Source organism: Acanthochromis polyacanthus, chromosome 22 (genome assembly GCF_021347895.1).
Source record: "Acanthochromis polyacanthus isolate Apoly-LR-REF ecotype Palm Island chromosome 22, KAUST_Apoly_ChrSc, whole genome shotgun sequence".
Classification (NCBI taxonomy): Eukaryota; Metazoa; Chordata; class Actinopteri; family Pomacentridae; genus Acanthochromis; species Acanthochromis polyacanthus.
In genome coordinates, this window is record NC_067134.1 from 7,328,449 (window position 1) to 7,346,852 (window position 18,404).

The following is an 18,404-nucleotide window of genomic DNA, read 5'->3' on the forward strand; positions in this document are numbered from 1 at the left end:
GTGGACAGACATAAAACAACTACAAAACTGACTGAAATGACCGCAAAACAACATTAAGCAACCACAAAAGTCACATAAAATAAAAATAAACTGAGATGAAACGATGACAGACCAACATAAAGCAAACATACACAGACATAAAACAAGTGCAAAATTGAGTGAAATGAATATAAACTGAGATAAAATGACAACAAACTGTCATATAAGAAATGTAAACAGACATATAACAACTACAAAACCGACTGAAACGAACACAACATAAAACAAACACAAGTGACATAAAATGAAAATAAACTGAGATTGAATGATGAAAAACTGACAGAAAGCTTAAAAGGAAAATAAAAACTAAACGTGAACAGACGTAAAACACCTACAGACTGACAAAACTGACATGCAAAATGACAAACAGAACAAGATGATTTCACTTGACAAAAATTAAACACAAAACAAGATGAATGTACAAACTGACATAAAATGTCTTCGGGACAAAGGGAATAAAGATGAAAAACCAGCACAAAGCCACATGAAGGACGACCAAACTGCATAAAATCACCACAAACTACTGCAAATTAATGCCACTAAAATGAGGACAAAGCAACGTAAAATGACAACGAACCAATAAAAAGACTGCAAATGACACAAAGAGACTACAAAATGACAACAAACTGAACTGAACATAAAGCGATGACAAACGAACGTCACTAAATGCTGACCAAAACATCGTCAAAGTTAAACATCATTTGTGACCACCAGAGCAAATAGAGATACATAAGCCCATTTATTTTGCAGACAGACCTAAATAAAGTGGAATTAGCCTTCAGCTGAACAGTTCTCAAGACAACAAGGTCTTTCACAAAGCCTGCAGCGCAACAAACAAAGCTAAGAAGTCTGAATATCCACCAACTATGTGTTTCTATTCCTGTTCCAAGGTGAATTCAGGTCAAAAAGCTGACTAAATCTCAAAAACTGACAGCAAACCAAAGACAGATCAAAACAAACACACTAAAGCATCATAAACGGACGTATGATCACTAAATGTCTACAAACCACCAATATGACGTACACAGTTAGCATAAAATTATTAAAAAGTACAATTAGAAAACCAGTGTAGAAGAACTACAAACCAACGTAAAGATAAAAGAAATAAACATAAAAGAATTACAAGCCAACGTGAAACAACTGCAGACACAAAAGAACTACAAAACAATACAGAAGAAATACAAACCGACATAAAAGAACTACAAATCAACATGAAAGAACTATAAACTGACATAAAAGCACTACAAACAGACATACAAATCTGCAAACCGTGATAGAACAACTAGAGACCAACATAAAGAACTAGAAACTAAAATAAAAGAACAACAGACCAACAAAAAAGAACCTCAAACCGACATAGAAGAACTACAAATGAACATATAAGAACTACAAACCGACATCTGTTTTTCACGGTCCACTGAACACTGAACACTGACATCACCAAAACAAGAACCAAAGCCAGAGTATCTATGAAACATTTGCCTTTATTCCTCGCTGCGTTTCAGCATCAACAGAATAAATACACAGAATATTGTTGGAAACATCAGTTTTTAATAAGCGGTTATGAAGCTTTGGTCCTCGGTTCCTCTACAGAAGCACTTCATGGTCCAGGAAACCAAAACAGCCATCAGTTTGCGCTCTGTTAGAACCCAGGAGAACCAGGTCCAGCACCGGATCGGTGGTCCAGATTCCGTCCAAATCTAATTCCAGAAACAAAACGAATCCGTTCGGTCCAGAGGTGCGAGCTGATTGGTCGTCTGACAGAACAGCAGAACAGCAAACAGTGCAGTCGGCAGAGTCCATTGGCTGCAGCACTGAGTTTCTATTGGCTGGAGAACTTCTACAGTGATGAACCTCGTCGGTAAGCCCCGCCTCCTCTTCCTCATTGTCACGGCAACACTTCCTGTCCAGCGTCTGTAAAGGAGAGAATGAAGAATCAGGTGGTGGTTTGTGTCTCCTTGTTGTTGTTTTGTGCCTCTTTGTTGTCGTTTTGTGTCTCTTTGTTGTCGTTTTGTGTCTCTTTGTGGTTGATTTGTGTCTCTTTGTTGTCATTTTGTGTCTCTTTTTGTGTCTAACTCCTCCCGTCCAGTTGTAGTTCAGCCGCCTCCACTGTAAACCTGTGTTGCGTCTGGTTTTCAGTGTTCAGGACGTATATTTAGCTTTGTGTAGATGGATGTCTCAGCAGAGTCGTACCATTGTAGGTGTTTATCTCTCTGTACAGCGAGGGCTCCTGGCCAGTTGAGTCAGCAGACGAGCACATCTTTTAAAATCTGCAGAGGATAGCGACAACACGGAGTTAATCTGCAGCCAGAAAACAACAACAAACACAACAACAACAAGCACAACAACAACAAGAAAAACAACAGCAACATCACGAGGTCCAGGAGGTGATGAGCCTAGCTTAGCATCAGCAGCTCTGATTAGTGGAACTATGACTCCTTCTACACCTCCTGATTAGTGGAACTATGACTCCTTCTAGACCTCCTGATTAGTGGTACTATGACTCCTTCTAGACCTCCTGATTAGTGGCACTATGACTCCTTCTAGACCTCCTGATTAGTGGAACTATGACTCCTTCTACACCTCCTGATTAGTGGAACTATGACTCCTTCTAGACCTCCTGATTAGTGGAACTGTGACTCCTTCTAGACCTCCTGATTAGTGGAACTATGACTCCTTCTAGACCTCCTGATTAGTGGAACTATGACTCCTTCTACACCTCCTGATTAGTGGAACTATGACTCCTTCTAGACCTCCTGATTAGTGGCACTATGACTCCTTCTAGACCTCCTGATTAGTGGAACTATGACTCCTTCTACACCTCCTGATTAGTGGAACTATGACTCCTTCTAGACCTCCTGATTAGTGGTACTATGACTCCTTCTAGACCTCCTGATTAGTGGAACTATGACTCCTTCTAGACCTCCTGATTAGTGGAACTATGACTCCTTCTAGACCTCCTGATTAGTGGAACTATGACTCCTTCTACACCTCCTGATTAGTGGAACTATGACTCCTTCTACACCTCCTGATTAGTGGAACTATGACTCCTTCTAGACCTCCTGATTAGTGGAACTATGACTCCTTCTAGACCTCCTGATTAGTGGAACTATGACTCCTTCTACACCTCCTGATTAGTGGAACTATGACTCCTTCTAGACCTCCTGATTAGTGAAACTATGACTCCTTCTAGACCTCCTGATTAGTGGTACTATGACTCCTTCTACACCTCCTGATTAGTGGAACTATGACTCCTTCTACACCTCCTGATTAGTGGTACTATGACTCCTTCTACACCTCCTGATTAGTGGTACTATGACTCCTTCTACACCTCCTGATTAGTGGAACTATGACTCCTTCTACACCTCCTGATTAGTGGAACTATGACTCCTTCTAGACCTCCTGATTAGTGGTACTATGACTCCTTCTACACCTCCTGATTAGTGGAACTATGACTCCTTCTACACCTCCTGATTAGTGGAACTATGACTCCTTCTAGACCTCCTGATTAGTGGTACTATGACTCCTTCTACACCTCCTGATTAGTGGAACTTTGACTCCTTCTAGACCTCCTGATTAGTGGAACTATGACTCCTTCTACACCTCCTGATTAGTGGAACTATGACTCCTTCTAGACCTCCTGATTAGTGGTACTATGACTCCTTCTATAACGCCCTTCTTCAGCTCTGAGTTGGTTCGTGCGACCTTTCCGTGAAGTTGCAGAGGGTGGATTCTCCTCCGTCTGGTTTCTGTAAACAAACACTGAACAAGTTTGAACCTCCACAGCTTCTGGAAGCTGCAGCTGGAAGCACCGAGTCAGAGCCTGAAGATGTACAGATAAACCCCAGGAGGATATTTAACATATTTAAGTGTCACAGCTCCTAAATGTCACGTTGGTCCTCATACGTGAGCTGGAACACGCATTTCTGAGCTCACAGGGCTTCCAAGATAAACAGTGAGCGACACGCATGATTTAAGATCACAGGAGCTGCTGCTGTTCTGACACGATGGCAGCGATAACACGGAGTCCAGAACACGCCTCGTCCTGCTGCAGGCTCCAAACACACGCCTACCGGTGACTCTCCAGAGGACGCAGGGTTCTGATGAGGTTCTGATGAGGGTCTAATGTAGTTCTGGTGTGGTTCTAATGAGGTTCTGATGAGGTTCTGACGAGGTTCTAATGTAGTTCTGGTGTGGTTCTAATGAGGTTCTAATAAGGTTCTAATGTGGTTCGAATGAGGTTCTAGTGTAGTTCTGGTGTGGTTCTAATGTGATTCTAATCATTAGAAAATGATGCTTGAAACTGCATCTACTGGTTATTGTTGGTTTTTTTAGATTTATTCATGGTTTAACGAACCGCTCTTTCAACATTTTCAAAGTTCTAATAACTAAAATATGAAAACATCAAGAACTACTTGCAGCAACTGAACTTTCCAAACATTTAAAAACTCGTGTTCGTAACACAATAAGCTGCAGTAAGTTCAGTGTTTAGCAACAATCAACATAAAACCATTTTTGCAGTTTTAAACCACTTGTAAAGTTTAAAACTTTATAATTCTGTAATTAGTGAAATGACACCTTTCATTAACGAGGAAGTTCTAGTTGGAACAAGAACATTTTATGAGTAACTGACTTTACAACCTGTCTTCATTCCATCAAGCAATAAAAAATGAATTAAGTCAATAAATGAACACAATCAGGAACCAATAGGAGCTAGCAGGAGCTATGTTTAGCTAACAGCAGCTAACAAGAGCAAACAGGATCTCACAGGAAACAGCAGGAGCTAACAAGAGCTAACAGGGGCTAACAGAAACCAGCAGGAGCTCACAGGAGCTATGGTTTGCTAACAGGAGCTAACAAGAGCTAACAGGAGCTAACAGGAACCAGCAGGAGCTAACAGGAGCTATGTTTCGCTAACAGGAGTTATGTTTAGCTATCAGGAGCTAATAGAAGTTATGTTTAGCTAACAGGAGTTACATTTAGCCAGCAGGATCTCACAAGACTAAACAGGAGCTATCAGGAGCTAACAAGCGCTACCAGGAGCTATGTTTAGTTAGCAGGAAATAACAGGAGTTATGTTTTGCCATCAGCAGCTACTAGGAGCTAATAGGAGTTAAATGCAGCTAGCAGGATCTCACAGGATTTATTTTTAGTTAACACAATCTAACAGGAATCATGTTAAGCTAGCTGCAGCTAACAGGGGTGAATAGGAGTAATATTTAGCTAGCAGGAGCTAAGTTATGTGGAACTATGATTCCTTGTACACCTCCTGATTAGTAGTAGTAGAGATGGCAGCTAATAGGAGCTAACAGGAGTTATATTAAGCTAGCAGGAGCTAACAGGTGCTGATAAGAGCTTTGTCTAGCTAGCAGGAGTTAACAGGAGCTAACAGGCGTTAACAGGAATCAACAGGAGCTAACAGGAGTCAACAGGAGCCAACAGGAGCTAACATGAGCTATGTTTAGCTAGCAAGAGCTAACAGGTGCTGATAGGAGTTATGTCTACTAGCAGGAGCTAACAGGAGCTAACAGAAGTTAACAAGAGCTAACAGGAGCTAACAGGAGTTGACAGAAGCTAACAGAGGCTAGCAGAAACTAACAAGAGCTAACAGAAGTTATTTTTAGCTAGCAGGAGCTAACAGGAGTTATCATATGTTAACAGGAGCTAACAGGAGCTAACAGGAGTTAACAGGAGCTAACAGGGGCTAACAGTAGTTATGTTTAGCTAGCAGGAGCTAACAGGAGCTAACAGGTGCTGATAGGAGTTATGTCTTGTTAGCAGGATCTCACACAAGTTAGCAGGAGCTAACAGGAGTCAGCAGGAGTAATGTTTAGCTAGCCGGGGCTAACAAGAGCGAACAGGTGCTGATAGGAGCTAACAGGAGCTAGCAGGAGTTAACAGGAATTAATAAGTTATTTGTAGTTCATTGGTAAACCCTAACTTGTCGTAACTCACAGACGTTGATGCAGGCTGCTGTGCTATTAGTAATAATAATAATAACAGTGATACTACTACTACTACTACTACTACTATAAGAATACTACTACTACTACTACTACTACTACTACTACTACAAATAATAATAATAATAATCAATATTTGTTGTTTCCTTGATCCCAAACATCATTTTTTTTTGTGTTTCTGAGAGGTGTTTGAGAGCTCAGATGTGCAGGCGACCGATACCTTTTTGGTGACTCATAGCGACAATGTAGATAACCCTTTGACATCAGAGAGTCACTGCAATACTGATGCAGGTGAGAAGCCTTATGCTTGCAACACTTGTGGCAAAAATTTTCAGTTAGGATCCACTTAATGAGGATGCTGCATCAAAACCTGATTTCTGAAGCCTGTCAGTTACATAGAAACCTAATTTCTAGAGACTGGACCGTTGGTGACGCTGAAGGAATGGAACCACGCTGGTACTCACAGGCAGGAACTCTACAGTCCCTGGTGTTGTAGTACAACCTGTGGAACTGCCTCCTGCACTTTGGGTCGAAGGACAGCGGACCTGAAGGTACAGAACAGTAGATAAAGCTGAACAGCAGTCCAGTGGGTTATTTATTGAACTCCAGTGGGTTATTTATTGAACCTTTATTTCGGCAGCTGTGGGGTCAGCAGTGGTCCTACCTGTCAGGTGGATGATGAACTTCTCCTTGTGCTGCAGATCTCTGAGGTGACCTTCTGAAAAAAACATTTCAAATATGACGTCAACGTTTACTGATACTTTAAAGAACAAACATCTCATTTCCAGCAGATTTATGATCTCCATGTTTAACAACGTTTCTTAAATTTACTGGATTCAGTCGAGAACCAGAGTTTGATCCACCAAAGTCATCACATCCTCAGTCTGTAGTCTCTAATGACTCCTAGAACTCTGGATTTATGATGGAACCATTGAAACATGAATAAACAACCATTCATTCTGATTCTTTCATAGATTTATTAAAGCTCTTCTGGAAATATGACAAAAATCTGCTGAATCATAAATAAATAAACAGCAACTTTAGTGATCAGTTTTGTTGATGTAGAAAGTTGTGTTGATCAGATTTTACTGTAGACGGTAAATGGTAGATCAGATGTTATTAAGTTCATGACCTCTTAACTTGTCCTGAATGATTACAGTCGACTACAGCTGCTGACTCCTCTTATCTAAACTGTAGACTGTAGATGGTCAACTGTAGATGGCAGACTGTAGATGGTAGACTGTAGACTGTAGACTGTAGATGGTAGACTGTAGACTGTAGATGGTCGACTGTAGACTGTTGATGGTCGACTATAGACTGTAGATGGTAGACTGTAGATGGTAGACTGTAGATCAGAATCAGAATCAGATGGTAGATGGTAGATGGTAGACTGTAGATGGTAGACTGTAGATGGAAGACTGTAGATGGTAGACGGTAGATGGTAGACTGTAGATGGTAGACTGTAGATGGTAGATGGTAGACTGTAGATGGTAGACTGTAGATGGTAGACTGTAGATGGTAGATGGTAGACGGTAGATGGTAGACTGTAGATGGTAGACGGCAGATGGTAGACTGTAGATGGTAGACTGTAGATGGTGGACTGAAGATGGTAGACGGTAGATGGTAGACTGTAGATGGCAGACTGTAGATGGCAGATGGTAGACGGTAGATGGTAGACTAGATGGTAGACTGTAGATGGTAGACTGTAGATGGTAGATGGTAGACTGTAGATGGTAGATGGTAGACTGTAGATGGTAGACTGTAGATGGTAGATGGTAGACTGTAGATGGTAGATGGTAGACTGTAGATGGTAGACTGTAGATGGTAGACTGTAGATGGTAGATGGTAGACTGTAGATGGTAGACTGTAGATGGTAGACTGTAAGCGGTAGATGGATTGTAGACCGTAGACTGCAGACCGGAGGCTGTAGATGGACTGTCGACCGTAGACTGTATACCGTAGATGCGAGATGATAAACCGTAGACATCGACACGTTTCCATCAGAAATGATTGTTTTCCAGCTGATCTCTAACTTTGTGGCTCCAAACTGTCCTGACTGAAGATCCTGAAGATGTTTGTCTGATGGAGGTTCTAAGAGACTTTAATCATCACTGAGTTGTACTGAAGTATTTCTACTGCTTAAGTATTTCTACTGCAGCTGCCCAGAAAACTACTAACTGGTGACGTGTTGCTCTGAGAGCCGATGCTTCGTAGTCAATCAAGAGAACGACTCCCAACTTTTTTGTTTCGGTGCTCAGCTCTGCTCACAGCAGAACTTTGTCTTGATCTCCGTATCCCAGTAGAAACCACGTTACTCATCCAGGGTTCAGAAGGTTGCCCTCAGTGATGACAGAGATGTTGGTGAGGAGCTTCAGAGGATTTCCCTAAGAGTTTATTAGAACATTCATCACTGATGTTCACCAGGTTAGGCTGAACATGAGGCTACAAATTCAACTCCTATCACTACGACTAACCAATCAGCTGTGGAGGAAGTAGAGATGGTTTTATTCTGAAATTTGAAATCCTCTGAATGTCTGAAATACACGAAAAATGTCAGCGACACAATAAAACCTCACCGAAAACCTGAAAACTGTTTCACTCCAGTTTAATGTGAATAATGACATCAGTATTCACATATATAAAAGTGTGTAAAGACAATAAAGGCCTGATTGATTGATTGCTAATTAACTTAGATACATGAGAGAGAAACTAGCAGAACTTTACAAAATAAAACAAAAAATATTGGAACTTTACAAAATAAAGCAAGAAAAATTTTAACTTTGATAAACAAAACCAAAAATATTACAATTTCAAAAAATAACTAAAAAAAATATTATAACTATACAAAACAAAACAATTATTAGAACATTTTCAAAATAAAACGAAAATATTACAACTTCACAAACCAAAACTAAAAAATCTGCAACTGAACATTTTCAATAAATTTAAATAATTATTTTTTGTAATTTGATTCATATTTTTGTATTTGAAAAATGTAACACAAAATAAATACTCAACAATTAGTGATATTTATACTATCAGTAGTATTTTCAATAGTGTTTTCTGCAGTATTTTTAATAGTACCAGTGGTATTAGTAGGAGTTTTCAGTAGTATTTTCAGTAGTACCAGTACTGACCCAGTCCGTAGTGAGACCGGCCTCCTCTCTCCGGGGCTTTGGCTCCTTCCAGCAGTGCCGCGGCCCTCTCAGATCGCCCGACCGGCTCCAGCGCTCTCCGGCCTTCCTCCGGACCTTCCGGCCGGCTGCCGGTGCCTCTGAGCAGCGCAGCAGCGGTGCAGCGACCCGCAGCCAGCAGCAGGACGAGCAGGGCGGACAGAACCGGCAGCCGCGGGAGGAGCATCTCTGCAGGTCTGCAGGGAGACGGAGAGCCGGTGGTTGGTTGATTGATTGATTGATTGATAAAAATGTGTTTTCAGATCATTTTAATTACTATAATTAAGAACACGTGTTATTAAGTTGTTAAAACTGTAGAAATAAAGTTGCTCTAGTTACAGTTTAAATACGTTTTATTATTTTAAATGTTGAACAGAATAAATATGAGTTTAAATTAAAAACAATATTAAAATATTTTCTAAAAATTGGTAAATAATATTTTTAAGCTGCTTCAACTGTTATTTCCACATTAAGACAAAGTTGTAAAATTGAAGTCTTTTTCATGTTTTTTTTAAATAATTGAACTCATTAATAAGGAGGAGATAAATGTGACCTGAAATGACTAAATTATTGTTATTTCACTCCATCTAACATGAATTAAATCACAGAGCCAAACCAAAGCTCAGTGAAACAAACTTGATTTTTAAACTTTTCTAAAGTTACACTGAGTTTTTGCTGATATTGCTTCTTCAGAGTTCATTTTTTCTTTTTAAGGAACATTTAATCTGTTTGGCTCCAAAGTTTTTCCAGGAAAACTCTTGAAAAAGGATTAAAAAGTGTGGGGTTTTTGCAGCATAAAGAGAAAAGTAGGACCTGTTCCTGCTCACCTCCGACTCTCTGTGGCTCTCTGCAGCTCTATGCGGCTCTCTGCGCCTCCGCTCCCCGCCGCTCCCTCTCTGGTCCCGGGCTCTGCCTCCCGATTCGTCCCGCCGACCGTCGCCGAGTGTGAGTGAGTCTATCCGGGGTTGGTGTGGATCAGAGCCGCGTGTGGAGCTCCGGGGCCCGGTGGCATCTTAGACTGGTCTCCGCGGGACCTTCATCACCAGCACCGTCACCATCAGCTGGCCCCACCTGCAGCAGAGGACGCACAGCTGCACGGGCTCATGCCTCTGACTCTGGTATCGATCCTCTATCGACCTGATTTGATCAGCTGAGGGCAGCGCGCGCTCCGAGTCCTGCTGCGTGTCTGGAGTCTGCAAGGATCAGAGTACGGAAATACAGAGGAGGAGGAGGAGGAGGAGGAGGAGGAGGACGGGGGGTGCGTGCATGTGTGCGTGTTTGGACAGTTAACGTGCGCGCACATGCACGTGCGCCGTGTGACAGACAAGAGTTGCAGCGGTGCAGCACTCCCTCTCAGTGGGAAGAAGGAAAAACGCTGCAGCTCATCAGAAGATCACAGTCAGAACGTCCAAGAAGACCAATAATGATCCTAAAATCTGTTCTAGAGAGGAACAGTAAGAGGAACCAGCAAGAACAAGAACTTTAAAGAGTTCAACATTAAAGTCCAGCTGTGATTCCAGTCAGTCTGACTGATGAACATGGTTCTAAATGAGCTGAAAACAGCAGAACCTTCTCAGTTCTGGACCTATGGACTGGGTATATCTATGTCTGCATTATGGCTTCACATGGAGAAGAACTGAACAGAGGAAGAGAAAGTCTGACTGAGAGACTCGACAAAGATGGAAAAAGATCCAGAAAGATCAGTGAACAACTAAAAACCAGAGAAGCACAGAGTCAGCAGGAATCAGGAGGTCTAGAAGGAGTCATAGTAGCACTGATCAGGAGATCGAGAAGGAGTCATAATTCCACTAATCAGGAGGTCTAGAAGGAGTCATAATTCCATTAATCAGGAGGTCTAGAAGGAGTCATAGTTCCACTAATTAGGAGGTCTAGAAGGAGTCATAGTTCCACTAATTAGGAGGTCTAGAAGGAGTCATAGTTCCACTAATCAGGAGGTCTAGAAGGAGTCATAATTCCATTAATCAGGAGGTCTAGAAGGAGTCATAGTTCCACTAATCAGGAGGTCTAGAAGGAGTCATAGTTCCACTGATCAGGAGGTCTAGAAGGAGTCATAGTTCCACTAATTAGGAGGTCTAGAAGGAGTCATAGTACCACTAATCAGGAGGTCTAGAAGGAGTCATAGTACCACCAATCAGAGGTCTAGGAGTCATAGTGCCACTAATCAGGAGGTCTAGAAGGAGTCATAGTTCCACTGATCAGGAAGTCTAGAAGGAGTCACAGTTCCACTAATCAGGAGGTGTAGAAGGAGTCATTGGTCTAGACGGAGTCATAGTACCACTGATCAGGAGGTCTAGAAGGAGTCATCGTACCACTAATCAGGAGGTCTAGAAGGAGTCATAGTACCACTAATCAGGAGGTCTAGAAGGAGTCATAGTACCACTAATCAGGAGTCATGGTGTCTAATCAGCATCTTGATATGGCACACCTGTGAGGTGGGATGGATTATCTCAGCAAAGGAGAAGTGCTCACTATCACACATTTAGACAGATTTGTGAACAATATTTGAGAGAAATGGTGATATTGTGTATGTGGAAAAAGTTTTAGATCTTTGAGTTCATCTCCTAAAAATGGGAGCAAAAGCAAAAGTGTTGCATTTAGATTTTTGTTGAGTGTATTTCAAAAACTGACTTATTTAACCCATTAAATTTCAGCCGCATGCAATCATTTCGTCATACTGAACAGGTTCTCATTCTGCATGTTCTAGTTCAGCTACACTGAGTTTGGTTTCCATTTTTCCTGAACTGTAACAAAAGATACCTATATATCATTTGAATGATTTAACTACTGAACTACTAACCCGGACTAAAGTGTTTTATACTGAACAGAACACAGCACTGAGACTTGTTACCTTAAAATGACAACATGAACATGTGGCTGCAGACGGGGCTTCTGCTTTGTGAAGGTGAGGTCCTGTGTGGGGACGTGCTGTGGATTTACATGAATTCCACTCAGAGTCTATGAGTCTTTTTATAAGGGAGGCTACATGGGGATTTATAGTAGAGTGCATTATACATTAAAGGCATTATTACTATCATTATTAGATGCCTTTTTCTGGAGCAGCTTCCTGACCTCTTGGACATCTCCTTCACCTGGCTGCCTTTGTTTCCCTCTCAGGGTTAATACCAAGAAAGCACCTAAAACGAAATGACAAAGAAAGAATATATTAGCTGTGGTAGGAAAACATTCCTTAAACTTAACATGGAACTCTGTCACATTCATTAAAAACAAAACAAAACAGGAAACTCAAATTATAAAGCAAAACGGAGGCTTCCACTTATAACAGCTATTTAGTTCAGGACACATGCACTGTAAATCAAATTTTTGCAGCTATTTGTATAACAAGCAAATTTATTTTTCCTAAGTGGAGAGAAAAGCAACATGACACATCCTACAAACCTTTTCAAAACTTGAATTTACCCAAATGGAGACAAGTATACATGTGGAGATTTGATAACAGATCAGTGGAGCATCATTTTGTATATTTGATTGAAAATTACACAAAAACAGAGATAGCTAACTTAACCTAGTTGGATTTGGTCGCTTAGAAATTCATTTTCCTGGTCTGGTTTAAAAGAAAGACCCAAAGTTTTGTCTACTCTGCAGCCAAAGGGGAGGATGCTAGCTAGCTAGCTAACAGTCTGGAAAATGTTAGCATTCATGCTAGCGACTAGTGGCTAACACCAAGCAGTGACTACCTTGGCTATGTTTATGTTACAGTCAAAGAATAAAACATAGAATATACTGACAGAATTTAAAGCAAGGCTGACTTTTAAAAAAAAAAAATCACAGTTACCTTGTTCAGTGAACCGCGGAGCAGGATGGATCAGGTGGTCTGTGCAGGTCTGAGACGGCCAGAAATTGTTCTCAATTCTTCCTTTTCTCCTAATTCTTCCCTCAGTAATGAGAAAAATCACTGATACATAATATTTTGAACCTATTTCATCACTTCTTTGTGTTGACTGTTTGCTAATAACAGTCGGACTGCTCCAACAGTCACACTGAAATCAACCCAAACCAGAAAAACACTGTAATCTGCTGTAAGATTGTACAGTAGCTTGCTCTTAATAGTTTGTCCTTTAAAAACCCAACTGTATTTACAAAGAACAGTATATTACTGTACAAAATATGTTGTGTTTTTACATCAGTGTGTTAGAGTGAGAACCTGAGCAGGACTACCACAGTGGATGGATGGTCCTGACAGTGAAGAACGGAGGAGGGAGTGTGATGATGTTGAAGACATTTCTAAAAGCAGCATGAAGGTCTGAGGATGAACCAGAAATCTGACTGACCAGATGAAGAATATTCCAACAGGAGAACATCCAGAGAACAACATCACACCAGAACTTCTCCTCTAGAACCAAGTGGAACCAGAATGTCCTCAGAGACTGATCAACATGACTTCAAATTTGTCCAAAATCAAACTGAAATTTGTCATGAATGACACAAAATGTTTCTCCAAAATTACTCAAGCACTGAATGTTCCGATGGAGAACAGATCCACAGGGGACATATCGTCCTGACAGTTTAGAATATGACATCAAAGGTAAGACTCTACTGTTCTGCACAGATGTACCACAAAGAAACACAAAAATAAAAGTAGAGGTTCAAGAGATGCACCAAAATTGACCATAAAGAGACGGGACACCAACCCAGAAGATGAACAAACTACTCTGAATAGAAACACAACAACATGATGGAACCAAACAAAGGAACACAACAGAACAACAGAAACAACACAATGACGCAAAATGACCACAACGAAGCACAAAAGGAGCAGATAGTGACCAACAACGACCCTGAGAAACCCCATGTTTCTCCCCAATCATCTTCATGACCTCTGAAACCTCCTTCACAGACGTGATGAATGTCTGCAGAACGTCAGGACGTCCCCCTGAAGACGTCAAAGATCTTATTGGTCAGAAATCAAATAATCAGGAAACATGCGGAACAACAGCCGGCGGCTCTGGAGGCCTGAACATCTCCAGCAGCTGCTCAGTCAGAAGGTCTGCAGGCTTCAGCGACCACAGGACACGCTCATTTCCTGTCACCGCCCCATCTTCAAACCAACATCTCCACGTTGGAAAAGAGCAGCTGGACCACAACTAATTCACTGATTTCCACCGTGCCCGGGGAGGTTTCAGAGAGTTTCTGAAGAACTTTTTACACTGGTTTGACATCTAAAGGGGTTTTAGGGATGCTCTCTGGAGCTTTTGGTGTTTATGAGGATTCATCAGGTCTTTGAAGGTCACAAAGAAGGTCAAAGAGGTCCAACAAGGAGCATCTTTACACCTTGGCTTCTTTGTAGGAATTTGGAAGCTTCTTCAAAAAGGTACCAGAGATCCTTGAAGAGGTTTCACAGATTATTTAGGGGTTTCAGGAGGTCTTGAGAATGTTTCAGGTGTTTGCAAAGCACCTAGAGAGGTTCCAGGAGGTTCCTTAAGAGTTTTTTCAAGCTATGACATGCATAAAAGCTCTTCCGGGAAATGTTTCTGATGTTTCCTGAAGGTTCCTGAGGTCTTTGAAGGTTCAGGAGCTTCAACGAGGAGCATCTCATGGACGTTTTATGACTTTGGAAACATCTTTAAAAGACGCCACAGATGCCTGAAGAGGTTTCAGTGTTTGGTCGTGAACTTCAGCAGATTTAGGGGAGTTCTGGAGTTTTTATGAATGTTTTTGATTTTCCTGAAGATTCATCTGATTTTTGGAGGTTGCCGAAAGGTTCTGTAAGTCCAACAAGACACATCTGAGGAGGTTTGCTATTATTAGTTCAGCTCAAGTTATGAGACTCTGGAAGTTTTAAACATGTGAATTCACTGAAGGACACAAAAGGAGCTTCCTGTAAGAACATACGAGAACATGACAGTTAAATAAAGCTCAAACCTTGGTGGAATCACAACATGATTAGACTGACTCTAGAACTGTGAGACAGGAGATGGCGAACCGTCAGAGAACCGTCAGAGAACAGCTTCTGGTTCTGTTCTCACGGTTCCACCCTTATTTGTTCTTCTGCTGCCTTCAGATCTTGAAGATCTCAACAAACAGTGGAGATACGACGCAAGAGTTTCTGCTGAGGATCTGGAGGAGCCGGAGTTATCAGGCCTATAGGTGAGAACACGGCTGGGTCACATGTATGTGTGTGTGTTTGTGTATGTGTGTTGTACATGTGTGTGTGTTTCCATAACGTGTGAGTGTTTGTTCCACCTGTATTTATTCAGGCTTTCAGGTGTTTGTTCATGCAGGTCACTCCTGTACAAACCAGGTTTTCTCACGGCCATTACCTCCGTCTCTCCGTACAGATCCAGACCTGCAGCGTTCCTCCAGGCTCTGCTTTGGAACATCTCCAAGAACCTCTGGAACCTTCCCTAGGAGCCCGTTACCTGCCTTTAAGTACATTTCAAACTGTTCTAACCTCACCAATGGACCTCTGAGCTCCCACAGTGAGGTTCTACAGGAACCTTCTCAAAGACCCCACAGACACTCATGTGTCTGGAAAGTTCTACTCAAGAAAACTTTCTTCATCACCTGTGGTCGTCTTCAGGAACTCCGACTTTACTACAAAGACACACACCTCCAAGAACCTCAAAGAGACCCAGAAACCCACTGAGGGACTTGACCTGGAACGTTCTACAGGTTCTCTAAGAGCACTAGAACATGCCGGAGGGTTCCACCCGACAGTCTGAAGGAACGTTCATTGGCAGTTTGGGACTGAGCGCGCTCCGTTCTGCCAGTTTCACTTCCTGTTATCATTCCACACACCAATCTGCTGTCAGCAGCCCGTTACCATGACGACAGAAGATTTACCTGGTGATGTCACGAGCCAGCAACAACACCAGGTGTGTCAAGATCTGTCCTGTTCTTCAGGCAGGGAGGAACCACAAAGAGTGACACAACAACCTCAAAGAGACACACAACAACCTCAAAGAGACACACAACAACCACAAAGAGACACAAAACTACCACAAAGAGACACAAAACAACCACAAAGAGACACAGAACAACCACAAAGAGACACAGAACTACCACAAAGAGACACAAAACGACCACAAAGAGACACAAAACGACCACAAAGAGACACAAAACTACCACAAAGAGACACAAAACGACCACAAAGAGACACAAAACGACCACAAAGAGACACAGAACTACCACAAAGAGACACAAAACGACCACAAAGAGACACAAAACGACCACAAAGAGACACAGAACTACCACAAAGAGACACAAAACGACCACAAAGAGACACAAAACGACCACAAAGAGACACAAAACGACCACAAAGAGACACAGAACTACCACAAAGAGACACAAAACGACCACAAAGAGACACAAAACGACCACAAAGAGACACAGAACTACCACAAAGAGACACAAAACGACCACAAAGAGACACAAAACGACCACAAAGAGACACAGAACTACCACAAAGAGACACAAAACGACCACAAAGAGACACAAAACGACCACAAAGAGACACAGAACTACCACAAAGAGACACAAAACGACCACAAAGAGACACAAAACGACCACAAAAAGACACAAAATGACCACAAATAGACATCAATCTTTACAGGTTTGGTTTTAATGATGATCCTCAGTGAAGAACATGAACTTAATCAGGTTCCTGTAGAGGAACAATGTTAGAAGATTGAAGTTCTGCTGTTTTTTTCTCCACCATGAAGGTCACTGAGGGTCGCAGTAGATCTGAGGCACTCTAACGCAGCAGAACCAAATGGTTCCATCAATAAATCTGTCAGTGATTTACTTCATTGTTCCGCTCAGATCTGAAGCCTCCAGTCATACGGTTCCACTTCCACCCTCACATTAAGCCTCATCGCTAAACGTCTCGTGTCTTTCTTCTCCCAGTTTGGAGGGAAAAAATAAATAGTGCATATTTGGGTTCTCCCTCCAGGACAGTGCTACAGCCTCCAACAGTACCACGATTGTCTGGATGCTGCATCTGACCTCCACCACAGAGAAACAGCTGCAGGCCACCCCAGCAACAGAAGGTCTGTTTGTTCCATCCTGGATCCCACTTAGAACCGTGTGATGAGGGTTTTATGGGAAATGCCCTGAAATGTACTCAAAACCTGCTGCTTGTTTAAAAACATTTCCTTTTCTGTGACCTCCACCTCAGCCTCCTCAGACACCTCCAGAACCTTATTAGAGACAGAGAAACCTCCTCAAGAACCTCTGCAGTCAGCTTAGAACCAAAGAAACAGCTCCTCAGACGCCTTGGAAACATCTCCAGAACTTTTCAAAGGTCAAGAAATGTTTTTAAAAAGAATGTTCAGACCTTCCTAAGAACTCTCTAATCTCATTGGAACCTCAGGAACATCTCCAGGAACCACCTAAACCTCCTCAAATACATTTTCTCGAACATAACTGGAACCTCTGGCCTTAGAACTTGTGGAACCTCCACAACAATCTCACAAACGTCACCAAGAACCTCTAAAACCTTGAGAATAAGCCTGAAAGCTTTACTCTTACAATCTATCAATTACTTGTAAACTCTTTAGAACCTCAACATCATAACCACATAAATGCCTCCAAAACCTGCAGAACTTGTTCATCGTTCTCCTGGAGAACATTTCAGACACTCTCAAGCAGTTCTGAAGGTTCCTAAAGGATCTTTTAATGTTCCAGAATATTCCATGACCTCTTAAGACCTCCTGGAGAACCATTAACTTCACAAAAACTTCTGGAAGCCCTTATCTGGACAACCTGGGAACGTTTTCATGGAACTAGAACTTAGAACCAGAGGCCAGAAATCATCTTAAGATTTTTAACAAGGTCTTTAGATTCTTTACATCTCTGGAACATCCACGGGAACCATTGGAGCTTGTTCAAGAATCTTTCTTCTTCTGGAACTTCTGCAATGTCTGAACTTCTGGAACCAAACTGAGCACCTGGTGCACTCTGGAGAACCTGTGGAACATCACTGCAAACATCTGGAACTTTATGAGGGGTCTCTGTGAAATCCTCCCAAAGTTCTGAATCATTTAGAACTCTTTAGATCTTCTCTGCCAATTACCTAAACTGTTGTGAACATCTGGAAACCTCCAAGAACCACAAGAACCTCCATGAAAACATTGTCTTTCATTTTTTAAAAGAACCTTTGAGATCGACCAAGTGCCTCTAAAATCCTTTAAACACTCAGAGTGACTTCTTAAACCTCACAGCAGTCCCTGTGGAACCTCCTTAGAACCCC

General features: G+C 41.8%; 1 protein-coding gene and 1 long non-coding RNA gene across 14 annotated transcripts; both read right to left on the bottom strand.

Annotated features, from left to right (window-relative positions):
* Positions 1-1,503: 1,503 nt before the first annotated feature.
* On the bottom strand, positions 1,504-9,363 carry LOC110962547 (ALK and LTK ligand 2-like). Its single transcript, XM_051942037.1, has 4 exons — positions 9,140-9,363; positions 6,667-6,720; positions 6,467-6,547; positions 1,504-2,309 (listed from the first exon to the last, which is right to left on the bottom strand). The coding sequence occupies exons 1-4, from the start codon at positions 9,360-9,362 to the stop codon at positions 2,245-2,247; spliced, it is 423 nt and encodes a 140-aa protein (XP_051797997.1). The 5' UTR covers position 9,363; the 3' UTR covers positions 1,504-2,244.
* On the bottom strand, positions 2,486-3,634 carry LOC127531830 (uncharacterized). Of its 13 annotated transcripts, XR_007939011.1 has the most exons (5): positions 3,507-3,592; positions 3,371-3,472; positions 3,031-3,166; positions 2,929-2,996; positions 2,561-2,792 (listed from the first exon to the last, which is right to left on the bottom strand). It is a non-coding gene; the product is annotated as an uncharacterized LOC127531830 (long non-coding RNA). The 13 variants fall into 13 exon arrangements; XR_007939014.1 differs by lacking the exons at positions 3,371-3,472; positions 3,507-3,592 and adding an exon at positions 2,486-2,520 and having other exon boundaries at positions 2,623-2,792; positions 3,031-3,259; XR_007939015.1 differs by lacking the exon at positions 3,371-3,472 and having other exon boundaries at positions 3,031-3,200; positions 3,575-3,634.
* Positions 9,364-18,404: the final 9,041 nt, after the last annotated feature.

Bases quoted from the DNA above. Each gene is read 5' to 3' on its own strand.
- LOC110962547 (XM_051942037.1), bottom strand. From the start codon at position 9,362: ATGCTCCTCCCGCGGCTGCCGGTTCTGTCCGCCCTGCTCGTCCTGCTG. The intron at 6,548-6,666 runs GTAGGACCACTG...CTGTACCTTCAG, and splicing joins GTTCATCATCCACCTGACAG to GTCCGCTGTCCTTCGACCCA. The intron at 2,310-6,466 runs GTGAGTACCAGC...TATCCTCTGCAG, and splicing joins GGACTGTAGAGTTCCTGCCT to ATTTTAAAAGATGTGCTCGT.